At 44.3% G+C, this 26,533-nt stretch overlaps 1 protein-coding gene across 1 annotated transcript in view; it reads left to right on the forward strand.

Annotated features, from left to right (window-relative positions):
- The window catches only part of LOC140193833 (guanine deaminase-like), a 75,546-nt gene extending 50,993 nt beyond the window's left edge, over positions 1-24,553 (forward strand). Inside the window, exons 12-14 of the mRNA XM_072250987.1 lie at positions 15,518-15,636; positions 15,734-15,761; positions 21,634-24,553. Coding sequence (XP_072107088.1) covers positions 15,518-15,636; positions 15,734-15,761; positions 21,634-21,701 — 215 coding nt within the window. The 3' untranslated portion in view covers positions 21,702-24,553. The remainder of the gene's footprint in view (positions 1-15,517; positions 15,637-15,733; positions 15,762-21,633) is intronic.
- Positions 24,554-26,533: the final 1,980 nt, after the last annotated feature.

Consider the following 26,533-nt stretch of genomic DNA (forward strand, 5'->3'; position numbering starts at 1 on the left):
AGGTTTCTTAAATCAGCATGTAGGTCAAGGCAGTTTACTTATATAGCACATTTCAAACACAAGGCAGTGCAAAGCACTTTACATAGAACAAGATATAAGTCTTGATTTAAAAGAGCTTAAAGTTGTGGCAGACTTCAGATCCTCTGGAAGGTTATGTGGAGCATAGTAACTCAAAGCTGCTTCACCATGTTTAGTTTTGACCCTGGGGACAGAAAGCATAGATGACCTGAGAGCTCAGGAAGGTTCACAATGCAACGAGAGATCGGAGATGTATTTTGGCCCTAGACCATTCAGTGCTTTATAAACCAGAAGTAATATTTTGAAGTCAATCCTCTGATGGACAGGAAGCCAGTGTAGTGATCTGAGAACTGGGGTGATAAGTTCTACTTTCTTGGTCTTAGTGAGGACTCTAGCAGCAGTGTTCTGAATGAACTGCAGCTATCTGAGGATTTCTTACAGAGACCTGAGATGAGTTGATGAGATGAGACCTGAGTTTCTAGATGTTGCTGAGGCTTTTTAAGGCACTGGTGAGGCCTCACCTTGAGTATTGTGAGCAGTGTTGGGCTCCTCATCTAAGAAAAGATGTGCTGGCATTGCAGAGGGTTCAGAGAAGGTTCACAAAGATGATTCCAGGAATGAAAGGGTTATCAGATGAGGAACGTTTGATAAATCTAGGTCTGTACTTGCTGGAATTTAGAAGGATGAGGGGGGAATCTCATTGAAAACTTTTGAATGTTGAAAGGCCTAGACAGAGTAGATATGGAAAGGATGTTTCTCTTGATGGGGGTGTCTGGGACAAAGGGCACAGCCTCAGGATAGTGAGGTATCCATTCAACAATGAGATGCGGAGAAATTTCTTTAGCCAGGGAGTGGTGAATTTGTGGAATTTATTACCACAGGCAGCTGTGGAGGCCAAGTTGTTAGGTGTATTTAAGACAGAGCTTGATAGGTTCTTGATTGGATATGACATCAAAGGTTACGGGGAGAAGGCTGGAGAGTGAGGCTTAGGAGGAGGAGAAAGGATCAACCATGATTGAATGGCGGAGCAGACTCGATGGGCCAAATGGGCCAATTCTGCTCCTATGTCTTATGATCTTACGGAATAGCATTTTTACAGGAGACAGGGTGGGATGAGCTATAGTCAAGATCATGTGGAAACCTGTAGGTTTATAAAAGATGTTAGTCGGCAGTTTGTCTCCAGAGATGGAGACAGAGGGATCAAGAAAGAGGAGAGAGGTGTCAGAAATGGACCAAGTGAACCTTAGGGCAGGGTGGCAGTTGAAGGCAAAGTGGATGAAATTGACGAGCTCAGTGTGGGTGCATGAAGCAGCACCAAGGCAATTGTCACTGTAGCTGAGGGGAGCTTTACCTGTGAAGGCTTGGAACATGGACTGATCTAATTAATAGGCATGCTCAGCTGTGGCTCACGTGGGTGCCTCTTGCTAGACCTCAGGTCTGGAAAAAGTGGAGATGCTGAAAGAAAAGTTGTTGAGGGTAAAGACCAGTTCTGCCAGATGAAAGACGGTGGTGGTAGAGGGGAACTGGTTGGTTCTTTTATTGAGAAAGAAGCGGTCAGGGCCAGGGAATTGAAAATTAGTGAGGAGATTAAGAGAATGAGAAGTGTTGCGGATGTAAGTGGAAGGGACTGGACCAAGGGGGACAGAGTGAAGTCGAAGTATGCAGACACAAGTTCAGTACGGCCGGAGCAGGCAGAGACAATGGGCCTATCTAGGCAGTCAGGTTTGTGAATCTTGGGTGGGAGGAAGAAGTGAACGGTGTGGGGTATGGGAACTATGAATTTGGTGGCAATGGATGGGAGTTCTCCAGAGATGATGAGGTTGGTGATGGTGTCAGAGCCAGTTTCCTGATGGTCCAAAGTGGGGTCCACTTCAACGGGTGGGTATGAGATGTCTGAGAGTTGCCGCCTGGCCTCAGCAAGGTAGAGGCCAGCTTGCCACAGTACAACAGCACACACAGTGTCTGTGGATTTGAAGTTAAGGATGTTATTGGTGCGGAGTGAGTAGAAGGCAGTGCATTCAGTGGGGATAAAGTTTGAGGAGGAGCGGGGACTGCTGAAGTCGAACTAGTTAATGTCTCATTGGAAATTCAAGATGAAAAGAACCAGAACAGGCAGAGAACCAGTGCGGAGCGTCCAAAAAGAGGAGGAGGGTGAGAGACGGAAGAAAGGGTGTCCGGTGAAGAGCCTTAAAAACCCAGTCTCTAGAAAAAAGAGGTACCGCCTAGCGGATCAGTCATCATGGGAGCAGTCGTTGTCGGAGTAGACTGAGGCAGAGTAGTAAGGCTTTGGCTTAACGTGGCTTTGGCGAGAACAGGCGGAGGCCAGGTAAGTAGGTAAATTCATTCCTTATTTCTTATTTAAATCTTGAGAGAATAGGGAGTATGTTTACAGAGCTAGTTTTCTGTTCTGGAGACTTTCAGCCTCCCTGTTGGCCACATCTGCACTCAGTGCATCGAGAAGAAGCTCCTTAGGGACCGTTCAATGACCTTCAGCTTGTTAGGGAAAGTGAAGCAGTGATAGACAGGAGCTACAGGGAGGTAGTCACCCCAAGGCTAGAAGAAATAGATAAATGGGTGACTGTCAGGAGATGGAAGGGAGAACATCAGATAGTGGATAGCACTCCTGTGGACTCCCCCCCCCCCCCCCCAATAATGAGTACTCCATTTTGAGTACTGGGGTGGGGCGAGGGAAACGACCTACCTGGGGGAAGTAACAGCTGCCGTGCCTCTGCCACAGAGTCTGGCCCTATGGCTCAGACGGGTAGGGAACTGAAGAGGATGGCAGCAGTGATAGGGGTCTCAATAGTCAGGGGGACAGACAGGCAATTCTGTGGACGTGAAAAGGAAACATGGATTGTAGTTTGCCTCCCAGGTGTCAGAGTCCACAATGTTTCTGAATGTGTCCACAATATCCTGAAAAGGGAGGGTGAGCAGCCAGAAGTCATGGTACATATTGGTATCAACGACGTAGGTAGAAAAATGGAGGAGGTCCTGAAAACAGAATACAGAGAGTTAGGAAGGAAGCTGAGAAGCAGGACCTCAAGAGTAGTAATCTTGGGATTTCTGGATAATTGGGCCCTCTTCAGGGGCAGGTGGGACCTGTACAAAAGGTACAGGTTGCACTTGAATCCAATGGGGATCAATAATCTTGCAGCAGGTTTACTAGAGCTGTTGGAAGTGGTTTAAATTAACATGTCAGTGGGTTAGGAAGCAGTATGATAAAGCTGACGATGAGTCAGTAGGCTTACAAGTAGATGATTTAAAGTAGTGCTTTAAAAGGGATAGAGGGAGTGGGAAGGGGAGGAGGGGTGGCATTACTGGTCAGGAATACTACTACAGCTAAAGACAGGGTGGGTAATGTAGCAGGATCCTCTTTTGAGTCAGTATGGGTGGAAGTCAGGAACAGGAAGGGAGCAGTTACTCTATTGGGGGTATTCTATAGTCATAGTCATAGTCATACTTTATTAATCCCGGGGGAAATTGGTTTTCGTTACAGTTGCTCCATAAATAATAAATAGTAATAAAACCATAGTTAAATAGTAATATGTAAATTATGCCAGTAAATTATGAAATAAATCCAAGACCAGCCTATTGGCTCAGGGTGTCTGACCCTCCAAGGGAGGAGTTGTAAAGTTTGATGGTCACAAGCAGGAATGACTTCCTATGACGCTCTGTGCTGCATCTCAGTGGAATGAGTCTCTGGCTGAATGTACTCCTGTGCCCACCCAGTACATTATGTAGTGGATGGGAGACATTGACCAAGATGGCATGCAACTTAGACAGCATCCTCTTTTCAGACACCACCGTGAGAGAGTCCAGTTCCATCCCCACAACATCACTGGCCTTACAAATGAGTTTGTTGATTCTGTTGGTGTCTGCCACCCTCAGCCTGCTGCCCCAGCACACAACAGCAAACATGATTGCACTGGCCACCACAGACTCGTAAAACATCCTCAGCGTCGTCCGGCAGATGTTAAAGGACCTCAGTCTCCTCAGGAAATAGAGACGGCTCTGACCCTTCTTGTAGACAGCCTCAGTGTTCTTTGACCAGTCCAGTTTATTGTCAATTCGTATCCCCAGGTATTTGTAATCCTCCACCATGTCCACACTGACCCCCTGGATGGAAACAGAGGTCACTGGTACCTTAGCTCTCCTCAGGTCTACCACCAGCTCCTTAGTCTTTTTCACATTAAGCTGCAGATAATTCTGCTCACACCATGTGACAAAGTTTCCTACTGTAGCCCTGTACTCAGCCTCATCTCCCTTGCTGATGCATCCAACTATGGCAGAGTCATCCGAAAACTTCTGAAGATGACAAGACTCTGTGCAGTAGTTGAAGTCCGAGGTGTAAATGGTGAAGAGAAAGGGAGACAAGACAGTCCCCTGTGGAGCCCCAGTGCTGCTGATCATTCTGTCGGACACAGTGTTGCAAGCACACGTACTGTGGTCTGCCAGTCAGGTAATCAAGAATCCATGATACCAGGGAAGCATCCACCTGCATCGCTGTCAGCTTCTCCCCCAGCAGAGCAGGGCGGATGGTGTTGAATGCACTGGAGAAGTCAAAAAACATGACCCTCACAGTGCTCGCTGGCTTGTCCAGGTGGGCGTAGACACGGTTCAGCAGGAAGACGATGGCATCCTCAACTCCTAGTCGAGCTGGTAGGTGAACTGGAGGGGATCCAAGTGTGGCCTGACCATAGGCCGGAGCAGCTCCAGAACAAGTCTCTCCAGGGTCTTCATGATATGGGAGGTCAATGCCACCGGTCTGTAGTCATTGAGACCGCTGGGGCGTGGCGTCTTCAGCACAGGGACGAGGCAGGACGTCTTCCACAGTACAGGAACCCTCTGGAGCCTCAGGCTCAGGTTGAATACATGGCAAAGTACTCCACATAGCTGAGGGGCACAGGCTTTGAGCACTCTGGTACTGAAACCATCCGGTCCTGCAGCCTTGCTTGTGTTGAGACGTTTCAGCTGTCTTCTCACCTGTTCAGCTGTGAAGCCCACTGTGGTGGTTTTGTGTGGGGAAGGGGTATAGTCATGAGAGCAGGGTTGGGCCCCCTGGTAGCAGCAGAGATACAGAGGAGCAGATTGGGAGGCAGATTTTGGAAAGGTGCAAAAATAACAGGGTTGTTATCATGGGTGACTTTAACTTCCCTAATATTGATTGGCACCTGATTAGTTCCAAGGGTTTAGATGGGGCAGAGTTTGTTAAGTGTGTCCAGGATGGATTCCTGTCACAGTATGTGGACAGGCTGACTACGGGGAATGCCATACTAGATCTAGTACTAGGTAATGAACTGGGTCAGGTCACAGATCTCTCAGTGGGTGAGCATCTGGGGGACAGTGACCACCGCTCCCTGGCCTTTAGCATTATCATGGAAAAGGATAGAATCAGAGAGGACAGGAAAATTTTTAATTGGGGAAGGGCAAATTATGAGGCTATAAGGCTAGAACTTGCAGGTGTGAATTGGGATGATGTTTTTGCAGGGAAATGTACTATGGACATGTGGTCGATGTTTAGAGATCTCTTGCAGGATGTTAGGGATAAATTTGTCCTGATGAGGAAGATAAAGAATGGTAGGGTGAAGGAACCATGGGTGATAAGTGAGGTGGAAAATCTAGTCAGGTGGAAGAAGGCAGCATATATGAGGTTTAGGAAGCAAGGATCAGATGGGTCTATTGAGGAATATAGGGAATCAAGAAAGGAGCTTAAGAAGGGGCTGAGAAGAGCAAGAAGGGGGCATGAGAAGGCCTTGGCGAGTAGGGTAAAGGAAAACCCCAAGACATACTTCTCTTCGGTATTCACCAATGAGAGGGAACTTGATGATGGTGAGGACAATATGAATGAGGTTGATGTTCTGGAGCATGTTGATATTAAGGGAGAGGAGGTGTTGGAGTTGTTAAAATACATTAGGACAGATAAGTCCCCGGGGCCTGATGGAATATTCCCCAGGCTGCTCCACGAGGTGAGGGAAGAGATTGCTGAACCTCTGGCTAGGATCTTTATGTCCTCATTGTCCATGGTAATGGTACTGGAGGATTGGAGGGAGGCGAATGTTGTCCCCTTGTTCAAAAAAGGTAGTAGGGATAGTCTGGGTAATTATAGACTAGTGAGCCTTACGTCTGTGGTGGGAAAACTGTTGGAAAAGATTCTTAGAGATAGGATCTATGGACATTTAGAGAATCATGGTCTGATCAGGGACAGTCAGCATGGCTTTGTGAAGTGCAGATCGTGTCTAACAAGCCTGATAGAGTTCTTTGAGGAGGTGATCAGGCATATAGATGAGGGTAGTGCAATGGATGTGATCTATATGGATTTTAGTAAGGCATTTGACAAGGTTCCACACAGTAGGCTTACTCAGAAAGTCAGAAGGCATGGGATCCAGGGAAGTTTGGCTAGGTAGGTTCAGAATTGGCTTGCCTGCAGAAGGCAGAGGGTTGTGGTGGAGAGATTGGAGGATTGTGACTAGTGGTGTCCCATAAGGATCTGTTCTGGGACCTCTACTTTTCGTGATTTTTATTAAAGACCTGGATGTGGGGGTAGAGGGGTGGGTTGGCAAGTTTGCAGATGACACAAAGGTTGATAGTGCAGAGGATTGTCGAAGATTGCAGAGAGACATTGATAAGATGCAGAAGTGGGCTGAGAAGTGGCAGATGGAGTTCAACCTTGAGAAGTGTGAGGTGGTACACTTTGGAAGGACAAACTCCAAGGCAGAGTACAAAGTAAATGGCAGGATACTTGGTAGTGTGGAGGAGCAGAGGGATCTGGGGTACATGTCCACAGATCCTTGTAAGTTGCCTCACAGGTAGGTAGGGTAGTTAAGAAGGCTTATGGGGTGTTTGCTTTCATAAGTCGAGGGATAGAGTTTAAGAGTTGCAATGTAATGATGCAGCTCTATAAAACTCTGGTTAGGCCACACTTGAAGTACTGTGTCCAGTTCTGGTCGCCTCACTATAGTAAGGATGTGGAAGTATTGGAAAGGGTACAGAGGAGATTTACCAGGATGCTGCCTGGTTTAGAGAGTATGCATTATGATCAGAGATTAAGGGAGCTAGGGCTTTACTCTTTGGAGAGAAGGAGGATGAGAGGAGACATGATAGAGGTGTACAAGATAATAAGAGGAATAGATAGAGTGGATAGCCAGCGCCTCTTCCCCAGGGCACCACTGCTCAGTACAAGAGGATATGGCTTTAAGGTAAGGGGTGGGAAGTTCAAGGGGGATATTAGAGGAGGGTTTTTTACTCAGAGAGTGGTTGGTGCGTGGAATGCACTGTCTGAGTCAGTGGTGGAGGCAGATACACTAGTGAAGTTTAAGAGACTACTAGACAGGTATATGGAGGAATTTAAGGTGGGGGGGTTATATGGGAGGCACAGTTTGAGGGTCGGCACAACATTGTGGGCCGATGGGCCTGTAACGTGCTGTACTATTCTATGTTCTATGTTCTATGATGGGTGTAACGTGAATGTAAGAAGGATAAGCCAATGATTGGGTACAAATGCAGACAGAGCAAAGAGTTAAATTGTACCACAGAGTCAAAATTCAAGAAGGCAAAGAATGCAGGAATGAAGGTGCTGTATTTAAATACGCGTAGCATTTTGAATAAGCTGGACAAACCCGTGGTGCAATTAGAGATTGGTTGGTGTGACGTTGTGGGCATCACTGAGTCGTGGCTGAAAGAAGGCTATAGTTGGGAGCTTAACATCAAAGTATATACTTTGTATCGAAAGGACAGGCAGGAAGGCATAGGTGGTGTTGTTCTGTTAGTAAGAGATGGAATTATGTCTTTATAAAGAGGTGACATAGGGGATTGGAAAATCAGGTTGGTGTCGGATTGCGAGAGAGAGAATTTGTTGAATTCCTTCTGCTTGTAACCTTTGAATCCATACTGCAATTTGAAAGGGAGAAGCTTAAGTCACATGAATCAGTATCTCAATGGAATAAAGCAAATTACAGAGGCATGAGAGAGGAGCTTGCCCAGGTGGACTGGAGGAGGATACTGGTGGGGATGACGGCACAGCAGAGATTTCTGAAATTTCTGGGAATAGTTCACAAGGCACAGGATAGATTTGTCCCACAGAAGAAGTTCTCAAATGGCAGGCGTAGTCAACCGTGGCTGACAAGGGAAGTTAAGGACTGCATAAAAGCCAAGGAAAAGGCATATGAGGTAGCAAAAGTGAGCAGGAAGTTAGAGGATTGGGAAGCTTTTAAAATCCAACAAAAGGCAACTAAAAAGCTATAAGAAGGGAAAAGATGAAGTATGAGGACAAACGAGCCAATAATATAAAGAAAGATACCAAACGTTTTTTTAGTTAAATAAAGAGTAGAACGGAGGTGAGAGTTGATATTGGACCATTGGAAAATGATGCTGGTGAGGTAGTAATGGGGGGACAAAGAAAGAGTAGATGAACTTAGTGGTACTTTGCATTGTATTCACTGTGGAAGACAGTAGCAGTGTGTCAGAGGTCCATGAGTGTCAGGGAGAAGGAGTGAGTGCCATTGCTATCACAAAGGAAAAAGCGCTAGTCAAACTCAAAGTCTTAGGGTGTATAAGTCATCTGGACCAGATGGACTACATCCCTGCGTCCTGAGAGAGGTTGCTGAAGAGATAATAGATGCATTGGTCATGATCTTTCAAGAATCACTTGATTCTGGCATGGTCCCAGAAGACTGGAAGTTTGCAAATTTCACTCCACTCTTTAAGAAGGGAGGGAGGCAAAAGAAAGAAAATTATAGGCCAGTTAGCCTAACCTCAATGGTTGGGAAAGTGTTGGAGTCTATTAGTAAGGATGAGTTTTCGGGCTACTTGGCGACTAATGATAAAATAAGTCAAAGTCAGCATGGTTTCTGTCAAGGGAAATCTTGCCCTACACATTTGTTAGAGTTCTTCGAGGAAGTGGCAAGCAGGGTGGACAAAGGAGAGGCAGTGGATGCCACTTACTTGGGTTTTCAGAGGCATTTGATAAGGTGCCATACACAAGATAAAATCCTATGGCATTACAGGAAAGATATTGGCATGGATAGAGGAATGACTGACAGGCAGATGGCAGCAAGTGGGAATAAAAGGGGCCTTTTCTAATAGGCTACCTGTAACTAGTGGTGTTCTTCAAGGGTCAGTATTGAGACTGCTACTTTTCACACTGTCAGTGATTTGGATAATGGAACTGATAGCTTTGAGGGTGGGTGGGTAGGCAGTACTGAGGAAACAATGTGATTGTAGCAGAACTTCGACAAATTAGAAGAATGGGCAAAAAAGTGGCAGATGGAATACAGTGTTGGGAAATGTACAAACATCAGAGGTGCAGAGGGACTTAGGAGTCCTCGTGCAAGACCCCTGGAAGGTTAATTTACAGGTTGAGTTTGTGGTAAAGAGGGCAAGTCTGTGAGTATATTGAAGGTGAAAGTTGGCTATTTCCTGATTGGTCAAGGCATCAAGGGATATGGTGAGAAGGCAGGTGTATGGGGTTGAGTGGGATCCAGGATCAGCCATGAAGGAATGGCAGTGTAGACTCAATGGGCTGAATGGCCTAATTCTGCTCCTGTGTCTTATGGTCTTATGGGTTTCTAGATGTTATAATTCTCAAAGCCTTTCATTATTTTATAGCCATTTATTGGTTCAACAATCAGCCTTCTGCTTTCTGGGAAAGTATTGATTTATACAGAAGGTGAAGAGTGATGAAACACTGTGTTCCTTTGATAACCAATGTTTACCATTCATTGATTTTGACCACTGGGGCTAAACAAACTCTGGTGGTGGAGGATGTGGCTGGTCAACATGACTGAGCAAAACCAGCCCTGCAAGTGTAGTACGCATCATGTACTCCAAGACCTTGCAGTACCTCAGCATCCTTTGTGTTCTTGCATGTAACTGCTGCCTCCTCCTGCTATATTGCATTTTCCTCCACAGCAAGAACTAAGCCCTTTAGGAATTCCATCTGAAAGCTGCATTCCCATGCTTACTGTCATCCCATGTCATCCCATCAGGGAAACAGTGAGAGAAAAAAGTCCTTTCATCCATTTTCCCCAGGGTGGCCACCCAGTCCACAGCCTTGGAGGTAGTGGGTCTTCAAGTACTGCTTCACGTCGTTTTATCAGTGCTGAGAGTTAGTGGAGGCAGAAATCGAAATGAGACTGAAAGAGTAGCTGGACGGCTGTGTGATGAGCCATAATCTACAGGACTCTGGATTAAGAGCTGGGAGTAGGATTAACGTAGAACATAGAACAGTACAGCTAGGGAACAGGCCATTTGGCCCACAGTGTTGTGCTGAACCAGCTAAAAAGCAAATCAAAAACAACCAAACCTTCCTACCTACGCCAAATTTATCCAGCCTTTTGTGACAGCACATGCCCTTTAAACCAGGCAGCATCCTGAAGAACCTCTTCTGCACTCTCTTCAAAGTCCCAAAAACCTTCCTATAATGGGGAGACCAGAGCTGCATGCAATACTCCAGATGTGGCGTAACCAGAGTTTTATATAGTCGCAACATACCCTTCTAACTTTGGAACTCAGTGCCTCGACTAATAAAAGCAAGCGTCCCATAAGCCTTCTTAACTGCCCTATCACCCTGTGTAGCCACTTTCAGCAGCTACAACTTGGATCCCAGTTCTCTCTGCTCAGCAACTCTGTTACGGACCTTGCCCTTTACATTGTACTCTCTCCTTGCCTTTGCCCTACCGAGGTGCAACACCTCACGTTTCTCTCAGTTAAGCTCCATCAGCCATTTCTCAGCCCATATCTGCAACTTGTGCTGCATTCTTTGTCAGTCCTCTACACTATCTACAACTCCGCCAATTCTGGTATCATCTGCAAATTTACTAGCCCACCCATCTACATCTTTATCCAGGTCATGTATATACATCACAAGCAGCAGGGGTCCCAGCAGAGAAGAACTCCACTAATTACAGACCTCCAGCTTGAATACCTAAATAGGTTTTTGGGCTGAAGTACATATGATTGATTGAATGACTTCCTCCTCTGCTCTAAATTTCCATGATACTGTGATGATCCAGTTACTTTATCAATGCTGGGGGGAGGCTTAGCCCGCACCGTCCTTTCAGACAATGATTTCCAGAAACCACCATTCTCTGGGTGAATGTTCTTTTTCTTATTTACTTTATCCTTCAAATGTAAAAGTAGATTTATTTTCAAATTACATATACTGTATTTCACCATATACAATCCTGAGATTCATTTTCTTGTGGGCATTCACAGTAAACGCAAAGAAACACAATGGAATCGATGAAAAACCACTCACAACAAAGACGGACAGACAACCAGTGTGCAAAAGACAACAGACTGTGCAAATCCAAAAACAGAAAGATCTGAATCAGAATCAGATTTAATATCACTGGCTTATGGCATGATTTTTGTTTTGTTTGAGGCAACAGTACATTGCAATCATAATAATAAATACAAACCATAAACTACAATAAGAAATACACATATTTTTAAAAATTAAATAAGTATTAGAAAATGAGAGCAAAAAAAAAGATACAGTGGATTTCTCTAATTGGGACAAATTTTGGCCCAATTAAGTGGCCTCCCAACTAGCCGGTTTCATGTAAATAGTGCAAAAGGTATAAAAAAGACAAACCACCATTTAACTAATAACAAATTATGTACTTAAATGAAGGACAGAACAAATTCGAACACTAGTTCTATAAAATTGTTTATTGGTTCCTAATAGTTATCAGCGGAGGAATTCATCCAGTGTGCTCTGCTGTTTTCTTTTGATTGACTGTAAATGAACAAAATCAGAGCAGACACCCAGTGCAGATAATAGACTGCCTTCGTACAATGCTTTCGATGGTTGCGTCTTCCGAATCTTCATTTTTTGTTGGAACATTCAGGGTGTTTGTCGATACCTTCAAATTCTTCGTAGTGCCTAAATTGTTGAAGTAGTGAAATCATTTCATTTTCACTCACAGCTGTTTCTGGCAGCTCCAAGCCCGATTGCTTAAAACCGTAGTGAGTAAAACAGTTCTGAATTGTCTTTCTCCTTATTTCTCACCATCTGTCAGTGACAAGAAACACTGCTTTTTGAACAAAAACACATGCAACTGATGCTATTTAAAAACTGTTCACTTGAAGTGCTGTGTAGTGTCTAACTGCCATGCAAGTGCACACAACTGAAGCTGGTTCAAACCTGTTCTGCAATAGCTTCCTGTCTCAGTTAAGCAGCATAGTATCCTAAATAAACAAAGGGAATCACTGCGATTTTCTTGATTAGTTTTTGTTTCTAAGTGTTGTTCTAAATTAACAGCTGTCTCGATTAACCAATAGCCAAATAACCAGAAGCCACTGTAGTGGAGTAGTGGACATGAGTTCATTGTCTGATGATGGGAGTCCTCAATGACAGATGCTGACGCATTGCCTCTGAGATTTAATGGATGCTGGGGAAGCTAGTGCCCATGATGATGGTAAATGAGTAAGCACTCAATATCAGGAACATGAGTTGTAGAGTCCTTAAAAGTTAGTCCATAGGTTGTGGAACCAGTTCAGTGTTAGGGTGAGTGAAGTTTCGTAAAGTTTCCCCTCTGGTTCAAGAGCCTGATGTTTGAGGGGAAATCAGTTTTTTTTCCTGAACCTGATGGTGTAAGTCCTGAAGCTCCTGCACCACTTCCTCAATGGCAGTAGTGAGAAGAAAGCATGACCCGGATGGTGGGGGTACTTAGATTAGATTAGATTATGAGGACACGCAGTCCTCTTTTATTGTCACTTAGTAATGCGTGCATTAAGAAATGATACAATATTCCTCCGGTGTGATATCACAGAAACACAGGACAGACCAAGACTGAAAAAACTAACAAAAACCACATAATTATAACATATAGTTACAACAATGCAACAATACCATAACTTGATGGAGAACAGGCCATGAGCACAGTAAAAAAGTTCAAAGTCTCTCGAAAGTCCCACATCTCGCGCAGACGGGAGAAGGAAGAAAACTTTCCCTGCCATGCCCGACCATGGTCCAACTCTGAGTCGTCCGAAAACTTCGAGCTCCAACCAGCCCTCCGACACCGAGTACCGAGCACCATCTCTGCCGAACACTTCGACCCCAGCCTTGGTTGCCAGCAGCAGGCAAAGCCGGAAATTTTGAGGCCTTCCCTCCAGAGATTCTCAATCGCACAGTAGCAGTGGCAGCGAACCGGGCATTTCAGGAATTTCTCCATATGTTCCTCTGTGCCTTCTCACGTCTGTCTCCATGAAATCAGAATTGTGCACGGCATCCTACTTACCAATACGATATCATTTCACCAGAGAGCTGCGCGCGCTGCCATCTTCTCCTCCCACCTTGATGACGGATGCTGCTTTCTTGTGACAATGCTTCTTGGAGATGTGCTCAATGGTGGGGAGGGTTTTAACCAAAATGGGCTGGGTTGCATCCATTACTTTTGGTAGGCTTTTCCATTTGAGAGCATTGGTGTTTCCATACCAGAGCATGATGCAACCAGTCAGTATACCTTTCACCGCACCTCTATAGAAGCTTTTCAGAGTTTTAGATAACATGCCGAATCTTTGCAAACTTCTAAGAAAATGGAGTTGCTGCTACACCTTCTTTGTAATGGGAGTTGCATGCTGGAACCAGGGCAGGTCCTCTGAAATGATAACAACGAGGAATTTAAAGTTGCTGAACCTCACCACCTCTGATCCCCTGATGATTCAGCCTAACAGCAGTGTTATCAGAAAACTTAAATATAGCGTTGCAGCTATACTTAGTCTCACAGTCATAAGCTTAAAGCAAATAGAGCAGGGGGCTAATCTCACAGCTTTGTGGTGCACCTGCGCTGATGGAGATTGTGGAGGACATGTTGCCGATCTGAACTGCGAGAGAAGACATCGAGGACTCAGCTGTACAAGGATGTGTGGAGCCCTGGGTTTGGATTTACTGATTAGTTTTGAGGGGTTGATAGTGTTGAATGCAGAGCTGCAATCAGTGAGGAGCATCCTGATATATGCATCTTCAAAGGCTAGGTGTTTCAGGTTGAGTGAAAAGCCAGTGAAATGGCAGCTGCTGTTGACCTGTTGTAATGGTAGGCAAATTGGAGAGGATCCAAGTCACTTCTGAGGCAAGAGTTGATAAGTTTCATCACCAGCATCTCCAAGCACTTCATCACAATGAATGTAAGTGCAACTGGATCATTGTAATTGAGTCAGGTTGCCATATTCTCCTTGGGCACTGGTATAATAGAACCTGCTTAAAGCTGGTGGGTATCAGAGAAGCAAGAGGTTAAACAACCTCTCTAGTATCTATTAAGCATTCCGCTTCAAGGTAACAATCCTGTCTATTCGTTTAATTTTTCATTTAGTGAGACAGCGCAGAGTAGGTTCTTCCGGCCCTTCGAGCTCTGCCATCCCGGCAATCCCCAACAACCCCGATTTAGCCTTAACCTTCCTTTTCAAATCGTTTTATTGCATTCTAATCAGTTAAATGAACATATCAATAATAACAATACCAAGAGAACAGGATTACAATAATAGCAATCATATATACAAACGTAAGTTTCAAATATCATATCCAGACAGGTCCTCCCGATCTCTCGATAATTGAAACCGAAAAAAAAGTTCAAAAGGATTGTTCAAGAAAAAAAAAACAAAAAGAAAAAACCCCTAAGCTAAGCAGAAAACAAAACAGAAAAAAAAAACTGGGCTGCCATAATTTGTCAATTATAATTAATTATTCTGTCCTTGACTCCGTTGCTCCTTCCATAAACAATTAGATATTAGGAAAAAGGATTCAAAAAGAAAATCAACTTAAGTTATATATATGTCAAAAGATAAATTAGCCCATTTTTATTCCCATATAAACCCTATGTGTGACAGATGTAATTCTGAGGTTGCTTCTTTAACCCATATGTTTTGGTCCTGCCCTCTTTTGAAAAAATACTGGAAAGATATCTTTGGTATTGTTTCAGCAGTTTTATATATTGATTTACAACTCCATCCTATTACTGCAATTTTTAGATTACCAATGATTGATTCTAATTATTTATCATCTTCAACCTGCCGTTTGATAGCATTTGTTACGCTGATGGCCAGAAGATCCATTTTATTTAAATGGAAAGATTTTGATCCCCCTACTACATTTCAATGGTTTTCTCAAACTATAGCTTGTTTAAACCTAGAAAAAAAATGAGGAGTAGCACAGTTAATTCCTTGATCAAATTTGAGGAAACTCGGGAGTCCTTTATTCAATATTTCCATACATATGACAAGTTGATTTAGCCCTAACCTAACCATGGGACAATTTACAATGACCAATTAACCTACATGGTATATCTTTGAACTGAGGGACAAACCAGAGCACCCGGGAAAAAACTACGCATTCCACAGGGATGCCGTACAGACACCTTACAGAGGACACCGGATTTGAACTTTGAGCTGTTATAGTGTCGCACTAACTGCTATGCTACCGAGGCTCCGGCCCTTCATGTAACTGTGTTCCCTTTTATAAATTATACACGTTCTTTATGGAGGATAATTTTGCTTTTTACAGCTTTGGGCCTCGATAAGCTGACGGGAAACTTTGAGGTGGGAAAGGACTTTGATGCTATTCTGATCAACACTGGCATCCCAAGCTCTCCGTTTGAAATATCTCCTGAGGACACCCTGATGGTAAGGATTCTGTGAACCCATTCCTAAGCAAAGTTGGAAAGCATTTCAGCGTTTGTGTTTTCACATGTCACTGAATTTCTCTTTGCTGATTTTACAGGATATCTTTCAGAAGTTTCTATTCTTAGGTGAGTTGTGAAACAATTTAATTACAAATGCCACTTCAATTTCATTAAACTATAAGCATTAGTTGACTCACTTTTAAACAACACACACTACATGCTGGAGGAGCTTAGCAAGTCAAAGTTTGCCTTTTTTAAAATACTGTTTAAAACCTCATTCTTTCCTTAGCTTGTAGCTAATTTCCTAATATTTCCTTACAGCTTGATGTCAAATTTTATTTTTTAACTTCAGAAGCTTTGTGACAGCACTGAAGATGGTATAGAAATAATTAACAAGGACATTGCCAGGGAACAAAACAGGAAAGATTAGTCAAGACAAATTTAATTTCAGATTTAGCAGAATCAGATTTATTATCACTGATAAATCAATGATGTCAAATTTGGTGTTTTGCGGTAGCAGTACGATGTAAATACATAAAAATTATTATAAATGTGAAAAAGAACCAAATAGGGCAATTAAATGAATATTTATTTCACACTGCTAAAATAGCCTTCTGTAGGTCGCACCTGGACTTGTATAGTTCTGGATCACTGGTCTTGAATACTACAGATCTAGTCGTCACCAGATTATGAATCTCCTGGCTCATCCACAGCTTTTTGGTTTAGGTATGTTTGATATGTTCTCAAAGACAGATTTATCTACACAGGTCTTCATGAAGTCTTGATGAAGTTGGTGACAACTGTGGCATATTCATTCAGATTCGAAGATGAATCCCTGAATATTGTCCAGTCCACGGACTCAAAACAATCCTCCAAGCACTCCTCCACCTCCCTTGACCACATTTTCTTGGTCCTCACCACTGGTACTGCCGTCTTCAGTCTCTGCCTATAAGCCAGAAGTAGTTGTACAGCCAGCCAAGCGTTCTTGATGGTTGTATAACATTGGTCAAGTGTGTTGGCTCCTCTAGTTCCACAGGTCATATGTTGGTTCAGAGACAGAGTCATGGATTGAAAGCTGCAGACAGATTGATCTGAATGACGTTATCAGCTGCTCATAGACTAAATACTGTAAATTTCTGTACTTCCATGATTGGCTGTTCTGCACTGGTCAAATAGCTTGGGATGTCTTTCTGGTTGCTTGCTTTTATTAGTCAAGGCATTGAGTTCAAAAGTCAGGATATTATGTTGCAACTTTATAAAACTCTGGTTCGGCCACATCTGGAGTAATACCTACAGTTCTGGTTGCCCCACCATAGGAAGTATGTTGAGGCTTTGGAGAGAGTGCAGAAGAGGTTGACTGGGATGCTGCCTAGTTTAGCAGGCATGTGCTATCACAAGAGGTTGGATAAATTTGGGTTGTTTTCGCTGGAGCTCTGGAGGCTGAGGGGATAGGCTTACAAGACTATGAGATGCATAGATTGAGTGGACAGAGAGTATCTGTTTCCTAGAGTTGAAATGTTTAATACCAGATGGTGGAGGATGCTGTGAATGATGTGTTGGATGTGGAGGCTCATGGGATGGTGATGTAAGTGAGGACAAGAGAACTGTATCCCTGTTAAGGTGGCAGGAAGGTGAGGGTAAGTGTATATGTCTGGGAAATGGAGGAAATGTGGGTAAGGGCAGCATCAATGGCAGAGGAAGGGAACCCCGCTTGTTGAATGAGACATATCTGATGTTCTGGAAAGGAAAGCCTCATCCTAGGAACAGGTGTAGTCGAGGCAAAAGAATTGAGAAAAGGACATGCTATTTTTACATGTTGGGAAGCGGTACAGTCAAAGTAACCATGGAATCAATAGGTTTATAAAAGGTATCGATGGACAATTTGTCTCCAAAGAGAACAAGAAAGGGGAGAGAGATGTTAGAAATGGACCAAGTGAATTTAAGGGTAGGATGGAAGTTGATTTAATAGATGAGCTCAACATGGGTGCATGAATCAGCACCAATGCAGTAATCAATGTATCATCAATGTAGAAAGAACTGGGGTGTATTGCCAGGGAAGGCTTGGAACATGGACTGTCCCACGTAGTTGATAAAACAGCAGGCAGAGCTAGGGCCCATCCAGAAGCCCATGGCTACACCCTGAGTTTGTAGAAAGTGGGAGGAGCCAAAAGAAAAATTGTTGAGTGTGAGGACAGTTCCATCGGTCAGAGGAGGGTGGTGGTGGAGATGGTTAGGTCTGTTGTTGGGAAAGAAGTAGAGAGCTTTAAGGTCTACTGGATGGGGGATAGAAGTGCATAGGGACTGGACATCCATGGTGAAAAAGGGGCAGTCATGTCCAGGGAATTGAAAATTGTTGAGATCGAGAGCATGTGAAGTGTTGCAGATGTAGGTGGGAAAGGACAGAACCAAGGGGGTAAAATGGAATTGAGCTTTGCGGACGCAGGCTCAGTGGGGCAAGAGTAAGCAGAAACAATGGGTGTACCTGGACAATCAGGTTTGTGGATCTTGGGTAGGAGGTTGAAATGAGCAGTGCAGGGTAAGGGAACTACAAGTCCGGTGGCATTGGATGGGAGATTTCCAGAATTGACGGGGTTGGTGATGGTGCAGGAGACAATGGTCTGATGGATTAAGGTACTTAAAGAGAGGTGTAGTGACAGAATTACAGAGCAGCTTGACCCCCATCTCCATTAACTAAAGCATACATACAAGTCTACAAAGATCACAGAGTTTTGAATCATAGGCACCTAAGACCATAAAATATAGAAGCAAAATTAGGTCATTCAGCCTCATCTAATCTTCTCCATCATTCAATCTTGACTGCTCTTTTTCAACCCCATTCTCCTGCGTTCTCTCTGTAACCCTTAACCGCCCACACACACACACACACACACACACACACACACACACACACACTAATCAAGAATGTATCAATACCTAAATGCATCAATGACTGGGCATATCGATCCCTCTGTAACAACAAATTCCACAGATTCACTACTGTCTGGCTGAAGAAATCCCTCTTCTTACAGCATGGAATGAAGTTGTTTGGCCCATCAAGTTGGTGCTGACCACCAAGCACCCATGTACACTAATCCCATTTTATACTTTCCACATTCCCATCAACTCCCCACCCCCAATTCAAACTATGCATTTTACTGCCCATTACGCCACTGGTGTTTAGGGCAGCAATGGAGGTCCTCCATCTCTGGTAGTGTTCAGGGCTCCCTTCATCGTGTCAGTATCTTCCTCTTGGATTCAAACTAGATACTAGGGACAATTTACAGTCATCAATTAACTGCATGCCTTTAGGACAGGGAAAGAAGCTGGAGCTCCCAGAAGGAACTCCTGACTCAAGGGAGGAAGCGCAGACTCCAGACAGACACTAGCTGAGTTCAGCTTTGAGCCAGAGACAGTGGAGCCGTGAGGCAGTAGCTATACTAACTGTGCTGCCGTGCTGTCTGATCACAGAACCAGAGAAGGCTGCAGGGATTATCAGGACACTAAGACCATGAAGGATTTTTATAAATCAGCTGTTACCAGACCGGGAGCCAGGGTCGGTCAACAGGAGCTGATATGTGAAAAGGGCTTGGTGCAGCTGAGGGCCTCTTACTGAGGGATCAGCAGTGGAAAGGGTGGGCAACTTCAAGTTCCTGGGAGTCACCATCTCAGAAGATCTATCGGGGACCAACTCATTGACGCAATCATGATGACGGCACGCCAGCAGCTCTACTCAGTAAGTGTTTCAGGAGAATTAGAACGTCACCAGACTGCTACAAAATTCTGTACTGAATTGACTTTATTACTTACATCCTGCACATTCATGAGGAGTGAAAATCTTTACGTTACGTCTCCATCTAAATGTGCAATTTATAGTAATTTGTAATAAATAGTATGTACAACAGGACAGTCAATATAACATAGAAATACAACTGTATCAGCATGAGTTAATCAGTCTGATGGCCTGGTGGAAGAAGCTGTTCCGGAGCCTGTTGGTCTTGGCTTTTATGCTGCGGTACCATTTCCCGGTTGGTAGCAGCTGGAACAGTTTGTGGTTGGGGTGACGCAGGTCCCCAATGATCCTTCATGCCCTTTTTACACACCTGTCACTCTAAATATCCTGACTAGTGGGAAGTTCACATCCACAGATGTGCTGGGCTGTCCGCACCACTCTCTGCAGAGTCCTGCGATTGAGGGAGGTACAGTTCCCATACCAGGCAGTGATACAGCCAGTCAGGATGCTCCCAATTGTGCCCCTGTAGAAAGTTCTTAGGATCTGGAGGCCCATACCAACTACCGTCTGAGGTGAAAGAGGTGCTGTTGTGCTTCTATCACCACACAGCCAATATATACAGACCATGTGAGATCCTTAGTGATGTGTATGCCGAGGAACATAAAGCTGTTCACCCTCTCAACTCCGGATCCACTGCTGTCAATAGGGGTTAACCTTTCTCCATTCCTCCTGTATTCCACAGCCAGCTCCTTTGTTTTTGCAACATTGAGGGAGAGGTTGTTTTCTTATTACCACTGTATCAAGATGATGACTTTTTCTCTGTAAGCTGCCTCATAATTATTTGAGATTAGGCCAATCGATGTAGTATCATCAGTAAATTTAATTAGCAGATTGGAGCTGTGGGTGGCAGCACAGTCATGGGTATACAGACAGTAAAGGAGGGGGCTTAGTACACAGCTCTGAGGGGTTCCTGTGTTGAGGGTCAGAGGGGCAGAGGTGAGGGAGCCCACTCTTACCACCTGCTGGCGATCTGACAGGAAGTCCAGGTTCCAGCTGCACAAGGTAGGGTGAAAGCTGAGGTCTTTGAGCTTCTTGTCAAGCCTGGAGGGAATTATGGTGTTGAATGCTGAACTGTAGTCGAAGAACAGCATTCTCAAATAAGCATTGTCCTTCTCCAGATGTGTAAGGATGGTGTGCAGAGCTGTGGCTATTACAGCATCTGTCGATCAGTTGTGTTGGTAGGCAAATTGTAGGGGGTCCAGTGTGGGTGGTAGCATGCTGCAGATGAAGTCCTTGACCAGCCTCTCAAAACATTTGCTTATTATTGAGGTGAGTGTGACAGGACGTCAGTCATTCAGACACGTTCCTGACTGACCTCTGGGGGACAACATCCTCGATGCACTTCCAGATGAAGCTCATGACCCCATCCGTGAACTCCAAGACGTCCTCATTATGAAAGACATTCCAGTTGACGTCGTCAAAGCAGTCCTGTAGCATGGAGACCGATTGTACATGTACAAAGGAGAGCACTCTGAGTGCTGCATCACAGCCTGATATGGAGACGCCAAAACACAGGATCGCAAGAAGCTGCAGAGGCTTGAGGCCTCAGCTGGCTCCACCATGGTACAAGGCTTCTCATCACTGAGTTCATCTTCAAGACGGAGTGCCTCAGGAAGGTGGCATCCATCATTAAGAAGCCTCATTATCCTGGTCATGGTTATTGTTACTAATGTCAGGGTGGAGGTACAGGATCCCAAAGACACCCACGGTGACTTAGGACCAGCTTCTTCTCCTCCACCATTATATTTCTGGATGGTTCATGAACCCAATAGCACTACCTCATTATTCCTTTTTATATGCACTGTTTATTTATTTTCTGTAATTTATAGATTTTTATGTTTTTGCATTGTACTGCTGCAACAAAGCAATGAATTTCGCGTCATATGTCAGTGACAATAAATCTGATTCTAAAGTTAGGATACGGGTAGCAAAGTGTGGATCAGCTCAGGTTTAAGGAGGAATGAAATCCATGAGCTCAATTTTCCTTAATCCAGAATCACAAGCTCAGCATTCCCAAATCCTGTATTTACTTCAAGAAACTAGAAGGTTTTTTCATGTGAGAACATCATTGCATTGCAGACCATTGCAGTGGAAGCAGACTGAAGAGTCAACAGCATTTTGCTTAGTATAGAAAGACCATTTCCTTTTACAGTTAACCATTCCAGAATGAAAATGTGCTTCATTCCTTTGATATTTGTGTTGTTACAGGAGACGACCGGAACATGTCGGAGGTCTATGTGGCTGGCAAGCAAGTGTTTCCTTTTTCCAGAGCCTAGTTTAAGAATCACAGAACACAGGCATTGATAGATAATCTGTCCAATCACAGGGAGCCTCTGATATATAAGAGGCATCTTTGTCCTGCTATACACACTTGCTTGCTTACTGAGCTGACATTTAAAAAAAATATCTAAGGCTTTAAATGACAATTTCTTTCAGCCAGACTAATTCACATTTGCACCTTAGGTTTGGCGCTCTGCAGAGTTTCAGCTGTAACATTTCCCCTTGGCTTTTTTGGATTATTTTGCTCCTTCCATTGGCTTTCCCATTGATGTGAACCTCACTGACAGGGGTTCACATCATCCCTTGGAAACTGGGAGCAGGACAGGTCTGGCATTTCCTAATTCAGGACTGTGAGCTCAGTCTTCCCAAATCCTAGGATTGTGATCTTGGTATTATCTAATTCCAGGATGCTGAGCTCAGTCACACTTCCTGAGGACTGCCTTAGGAAAGGAAAGCTGACATAGGACTGAAAGATGTAACACAAGCATTTGCAGAGACAGGGAGTGTGATAGAGCACAGAGAGTGAAAATAGTTTCTTTTTCTTTTTAAATAATTAAGAATGTGAGAAATAGGAGTAGATGGAAACAATAAAGCCCCTGGAATCTGCTCCCACTTTCAGTTGGATTATAGAGTCATACAGGAATAGAGCACTCAAACTGAACCGTTGTTAATTGTTTCATATTGATACATGTATTGAGACAGAGTGAAGGTTTTTGCTTGCCATCCTTCAGATCATTCCATGTATCGAGATTGTGCAAAAGGGAAAACAATCAGGATGCAGAAGGTAGTATTGTGGTTACAGAGAAAGTGCAGGGGTAGACAAAGGGATTTAAGACAAGAGTGGAGAGATTTATTAGCGACCTGAGGGGAAATATTTTGTCCATGCTACCCAGGATGTCCATTTGCCCACATTTGGCTCGTATCCCTCTAAACCAGGGGTTCCCAACCGGGAGTCCACGAACCCCTCGGTTAATCATTGGCATCCATGTTATCAAAAAAGGTTGGAAACCCCTGCTCTAAACTTCCCCCATCAATGTACCTATCTGAATACACTTTAAATATTGTTAATGTACCTGCCTCAACCATTTCCTCTGGCAGTTCATTCTACACGAATGAAAAAGTTGCCCCTGAAATTCCTATTAAATCTTTCCCCCATTATCTTAAACCTATGCCATCTAGCTCTTGATTTGCCATGACTAGGTAGATAGGCAGATCATCTTTAGCATATAAGTGGGGCTAACAGTAGGATGGAAACTGTCCTTAAGCCTGGTGGTACATGTTCTCAAGCGTTTGTATCTTCTGCCCAGTGGAGGAGGGGGGGGGGTGGATGAGAGAATGAGAATGACTGGGGTATAGGAGGGGTCCTGCTTTTCCAAGACAGCAAGAAGTATAGACAGAGTCAGTCGAGGGGAGGCTGGTTTGCATGATGGACTGGGCTGCATTCACAATTGCCAGCTACATCCTTTGGTTTCTAACTCTTCTGGTAATCCCCCAATTAACCTCCTCTGCCGAGAAATGTACAATTCCATTTCTCCAGGCTCCCTGGGTAACCAAAGTCTCTCATCCCTGGGACCATCCCGCTTGATCTGCCCTGTATCCTGGTCAAAACTTTAATATTCCTCTTAAGGCAAAGTGCTTGGAATCAGACAGTCAAATCATGTGTAATTGTGTATAAAGGTTTAAATGCATTCTGCAATTCTACAGCTGGTGTCTCAGTGAATGAAAACTTGTGTAACTGTTGAAGATTTCCTGATTGGTTTGAGGAAGTGGGTGTACTGGGGGTGGAGGAGCAAGTAGTCCAACAGCAATAACAACAATAGCATCCAATTATAACAACTCTCTTAACCCATCCAAAAGCAATGATACTGAACTGCAAAAGTTATAACATGGCGGAAGACTTGGTCAAGGAGATAGGTTTAGAGAGAGAGTATCAGAACTTTGAGTCTTGCTAGTTGAAGGCATGGGCAACAAAGGTGGATTGAATTAGTTTGGAAATGCTGTGGCTAGAACAAATAAGCCATTAATTATCTAATAAAATAAATTATTTTATACTGCTGAAGTAAATGACAGAGATATAGTAGGATAAGGGCAGGAACTAGGGTCTAGCTTAAGCCTGTAAGTAATTGGCATGAACTGCAATGCAAGCAACAGAATTTTTGAATGACTTGAATTTTCCAGAATCAAAGTTATGGTGACTGAATTGTACAGTGTTTGAACAGTCATACTAATGGCAATAAGTCTATGGATGTACTGAGGCAGGAGCTGAAGCAGATAACTAAGGTGTGACATGATAGTGCAAATATGGATCAAACATTCAGCTCAATTGACGGCAACAAATTTGAACAATGTGATTTGGTTCCAAGCTATGCAAACCAAAAGCAAATTATTTAAATGAATTTGAAACCCCATAAACAAATTTACCCTTCAATTACATAAAAACAGAATAGTACTTACATTGCCTTGCTCTTTTCACGTTAAGATATTGAGGTCTCCCTTTGTACTAAGCCACATGCCAGGTTGTAACACTGCAATGAAGAATGTGGGCAGCTGTGTAACTATCTAATGGTAGGAAAGGAAACATGAGAAGAACTTGGATTCAAGCACAAATGTGGAATATAGAGGGAAAAGGTTTATGTTTTTAAAGCTACGTCTTTGTTTGTTTCCATTGCAAATTCATGTTGTCAATCAAGACACAACTGGTTTATACACTGGCATGTACCTATTAAAAACTTTGCAAAGTGGCATATCTGTATTGTTTAAGCAAGCATGATATTTTCATTGATCATTAAAATGCTCTGTCTTTTATGTCAAATAAAAACTGTTGTTACAGAAATTTAAGAGCTTGAAATGCTATTGAAATATGTCTGTTGTGTCAGTATTGCAGTGAAGTACAAAACTAAATGCTCGCATCATCCAAGAGCAAATGTGCAACCTTAACTTGAATCAAACTAACTTCAGGCTCAATCACATCATCTGAATCAAGATAGGAACTAACTGTGGACCCGTCACAGATCATTATGGGCATCAGTAATAAGAGCCTGACACCACTCTCAAAATGATGGAGGAACTCAGCAGGTCAGGCAGCATCTATGGAGAAGAATAAAAAACACAAAATAATCTGCAGATGCTGGGGTCAAAGCAACACTCACAACACGCTGGAGGAACTCAGCAGGTCAGACAGCATCCGTGGAAAAGATCGGTTGACGTTTCGGGCCAGAACCCTTCGTCAGGACTGTAGGGGGAAGGGGCAGGGGCCCTATAAAGAAGTTGGGGGGAGGGTGGGAAGGAGAAGGCTGGTAGGTTCCAGGTGAAGAACCAGTAAGGGGAAAGATAAAGGGGTGGGGAGAGGGAGGCAGGGAGGTGATAGGCAGGAAAGGTGAAGAAAGAATAGGGGAAAACACAATGGGTAGTAGAAGGAGGCGGAACCAAGAGGGAGGAGGTAGGCAGCTGGGGGAGGGTGCTGACAAAGGTGGTGCTATAGTAGTCTGGCAGACGGACCTCTACCTCACTGAGGCCAAACGGCAGCTCTCTGACACCTCCTCTTATTTATCCCTGGAACAGGACCCCACCAAAAAACATCAAACCATTGTCTCCCGTACCATCACCGCCCTTATCAACTCTGGAGACCTTCCATCCTCAGCCACTAAACTCATAATTCCCACACCCCGTACCGCTCGGTTTTACCTCCTCCCCAAGATCCACAAGCCTGACTGTCCCGGCAGACCCGTAGTTTCTGCCCGCTCCTGTCCCACCGAACTTGTATCTGCCTACCTGGACTCCATTTTGTCACCCATAGTTCAGTCTCTTCCCACCTACATCCAGGATACATCCCATGCCCTCCACCTCTTCAATAACTTCCAGTTCCCCAGTCCCAACAGCTTCATTTTCACTATGGATGTCCAATCCCTATATACCTCCATTCCCCATGAAGAAGGCCTCAAAGCCCTCCGCTACTTTCTGGATAATAGACCTCACCAGCTCCCCACCACCACTACCCTCCTCCGGTTGGCGGAACTGGTTCTCACACTCAGTAACTTCTCTTTTGGCTCTTCCCACTTTCTGCAGACCAAGGCTGTAGCTATGGGAACTCGCATGGGCCCCAGCTATGCCTGCCTCTTTGTTGATTATGTGGAACAGTCTGTGCTCCAAACCTATTCTGGTACTGCTCCCCAACTTTTCCTTCGGTACATTGACGACTACATTGGTGCTGCTTCCTGCACCCATGCTGAGCTCGTCAATTTCATCGACTTTACTTCTAACTTCCACCCAGCCCTCAAATTCATTTGGTCTATCTCGGACACTTTTCTCCCCTTTCTCGATCTCTCGGTCTCCATCTCTGGAGACAGACTGTCCACTGACATCTTCTACAAGCCCACTGACTCTCATAACTACCTCAACTATACCTCTTCCCAACCACCACATGCAAAAATGCCATTCTCTATTCCCAGTTCCTCCATCTCCACTGCATCTGCTCCGAGGATGAGGTTTTCAGTTCCAGGACATCTCAAATGTCCTCTTTCTTTAAGGATCGTGGTTTCCCTTCTGCTGTCATCAATGATGCCCTCACCTGCATCTCGTCCATTTCCAGCACTTCGGCTCTCACCCCATCCTCCCACAACCACAACAGGGACAGAGTTCCCCTTGTCCTTACCTACCACCCGACCAGCCTCCGGATCCAGCACATTATCCTCCACAACTCCGCCACCTTCAACAGGACCCCACCACTAAGCACATCTTCCCCTCTCCACCCCTCTCTGCCTTCCGCAGGGATCGGTCCCTCCGTGACTCACTGGTCCACACGTCCCTCCCCACTGATCTCCCAACTGGC

Source organism: Mobula birostris, unplaced genomic scaffold (assembly GCF_030028105.1).
Source record: "Mobula birostris isolate sMobBir1 unplaced genomic scaffold, sMobBir1.hap1 scaffold_911, whole genome shotgun sequence".
Classification (NCBI taxonomy): domain Eukaryota; kingdom Metazoa; phylum Chordata; class Chondrichthyes; order Myliobatiformes; family Myliobatidae; genus Mobula; species Mobula birostris.